General features: G+C 47.2%; 1 protein-coding gene across 1 annotated transcript; it reads right to left on the bottom strand.

Moving 5' to 3' along the window:
• Positions 1-673: 673 nt before the first annotated feature.
• On the bottom strand, positions 674-1,582 carry LOC146036787 (syntaxin-3-like). The gene has a single exon (XM_083160672.1). It carries the CDS (start codon positions 1,562-1,564, stop codon positions 674-676), a length of 891 nt encoding a protein of 296 aa, XP_083016798.1. The 5' UTR covers positions 1,565-1,582.
• Between the last annotated feature and the right edge of the window lie 700 nt (positions 1,583-2,282).

Here is a 2,282-nt window from a genome sequence, read left to right as displayed (position 1 = left end):
GGAGCACTCACCTGTCCATTCATCTCAGCCCAGAGCTACCCTATAATCAGCAGGTAAACCTGAGAGTGGGAGCACTCACCTGTCCAATCATCTCAGCCCATGGCTACCCTATAACCAGCAGGTACACCTGGCAATGGGAGCACTCACCTGTCCATTCATCTCAGCCCATGGCTACCCTATAATCAACAGGTAAACCTGAGAGTGGGAGAACTCACCTGTCCATTCATCTCAGCCCATGGCTACCCTATAACCAGCAGGTACACCTGGCAATGGGAGCACTCACCTGTCCATTCATCTCAGCCCATGGCTACCCTATAACCAGCAGGTACACCTGGCAATGGAAGCACTCACCTGTCCATTCATCTCAGCATTTATTCTTACAAAAATAATAATATAATTTAATTTCCTAAGTCTGTAACACATTACAATGTGCATTGGACGGCTTTTCCCAGGCTAATAGCAGCACTCATAAATAACATTATCAGCCAAAAAGTTTAGAATGTCCATTAATGTAACTAGCAGCTCCTCAGGTAGATGGTGAAATGCGTCAGTCCCCAAAGGCCCCATCCCATCCTTATAGACAATGTTACGTTTATCCACCAGAGTCCTGTAGGATGGTTTAATAAATGTCAATGTGTCATCGGCCCGCTCAGAAGTCCCTTTGTCGGAATATTCACCGCACCGCTCCAGATACGCAGGATAGGCAGGTGCAGCAGGCGCACAGCCCTAAGAGTGCAGAAATAGCAGCAGCAATCCGAGACTGTCTCTGGAATTTGAAGGCCTTCTTCACTTGCTCGCTAGATTGAGAGATATAGTCCATGGTGTTTATCACATTGTACTCAATATTATTGACCACATCCTGCTGTTCCGAGACGAGTAAATCCAACTGGATAAAGAGGTTGTGGAGCTCCGTTATCTGGGCTTCCAGGTCCAGGAGCTGTTTGTGCCTTTCATGGGCCATGGCCAAGTGTTGTTTTGCTTTAAGGATTTCCAGGTCATGCCCAACAATTTGAGGAGCCATTGGACTTCCTATGAGCTGGTTGATCTCCTCCTCATGGAGGCTTAGGCCGGCCAGCTCGGCCTGTCTTACTATTTGCTCCTTCAGCCGCCCCACATACTTTGTCTCGTTGATGTAATGTTGGCTCATGACGTCTCTGAATTTGTTGGTCAAGACTGTGAACTGACTCTGGCGAATCCGATGTTCTGCCATCCAGTTTTTATTGTCCTGGGACAAAGTGTTTTTCATTCGACTCAGCAGGGACTGGATGACTTTAGCATCAGAGGTGAAGTCATATTTCATTCTGTTTAGCTCCTTCTTCCCTTCGCAGATGTTGGTGCCCGTTGTGCTGCAGAGGACCTCTTCCTGCTTCTTCTCAATGCCCGAGGCCATGTCCTTCAGCTTCCTCAGGGCCAGGGAGAGGCTGGAGACCTCCCTGAAGAACAAGTCCATATCATTTGTCTCTGTATCTTGAAAGACGGGATTATCAAAAGCCAAACTATCATCGAAATCCAGAGTGTCATCTTGGCTGATCCTGTTCCTCAACTCTTCCAGCCGGTCCTTCATCTTCCCAGGCCAGTAGCATCTGTCACAGAGGAGACAACACAGCTTGTGTTCCCATCAGCTTATTCAAAAGTTTAATTCTTAGAACCTTCAACCTCATTACGTCAAACGAGGCTGTTAATAAGTTTTCCTCCCAGACCTGGCAAATATTGACTAAGACTCTTGGCTCAGGGATAATTTGATCACGTCTTACTCCCCAGCTTGGGACTTGCTGCGATGCCAGAAGTGGGTGGTGCGCCTCTCACATAGGGAGATCCTGAAACAGATTTAGAACAGGTGATTAGTGACAAAGCCAGAGGCATTAACCTTTATGTGCTACAACTACCTATCGGAACGTCTCAAATGCTCCAGATAATAACCAGTGGCTTTCCTAATTGATCATGTGACACAAATGATTACTTTCATTCATTGACAACGTACTGATTCGCCCACATACACCTTAGATGGTGCCACTGACATCTGAGACTTGCCAGGCGCCCTGCCAGAGAATGTGCGTTTTACCAACATCACTACCACGACAAAGGTGCGATGCCCAGGCATGCTGAACACAGACACTGGCAGTGCATGCAGCTGCTGTATGCCAGTATTTCTGTGATCTGGGCATAAAGGCAGAGGTCCGATTCAAGGGACCTGCACCAAGCCCGGCACCATGTACAGTAATGTTACATCTAATCTGATACTTTACACCAATTCCTTTGCATGGGAAGTAAAATATGTGTGT

Source organism: Crinia signifera, chromosome 9, assembly GCF_055691185.1.
Source record: "Crinia signifera chromosome 9, ASM5569118v1, whole genome shotgun sequence".
NCBI lineage: Eukaryota > Metazoa > Chordata > Amphibia > Anura > Myobatrachidae > Crinia > Crinia signifera.
Note: the sequence above shows the minus strand (reverse complement) of the source record. Positions and strands in the feature narration are given on the sequence as shown.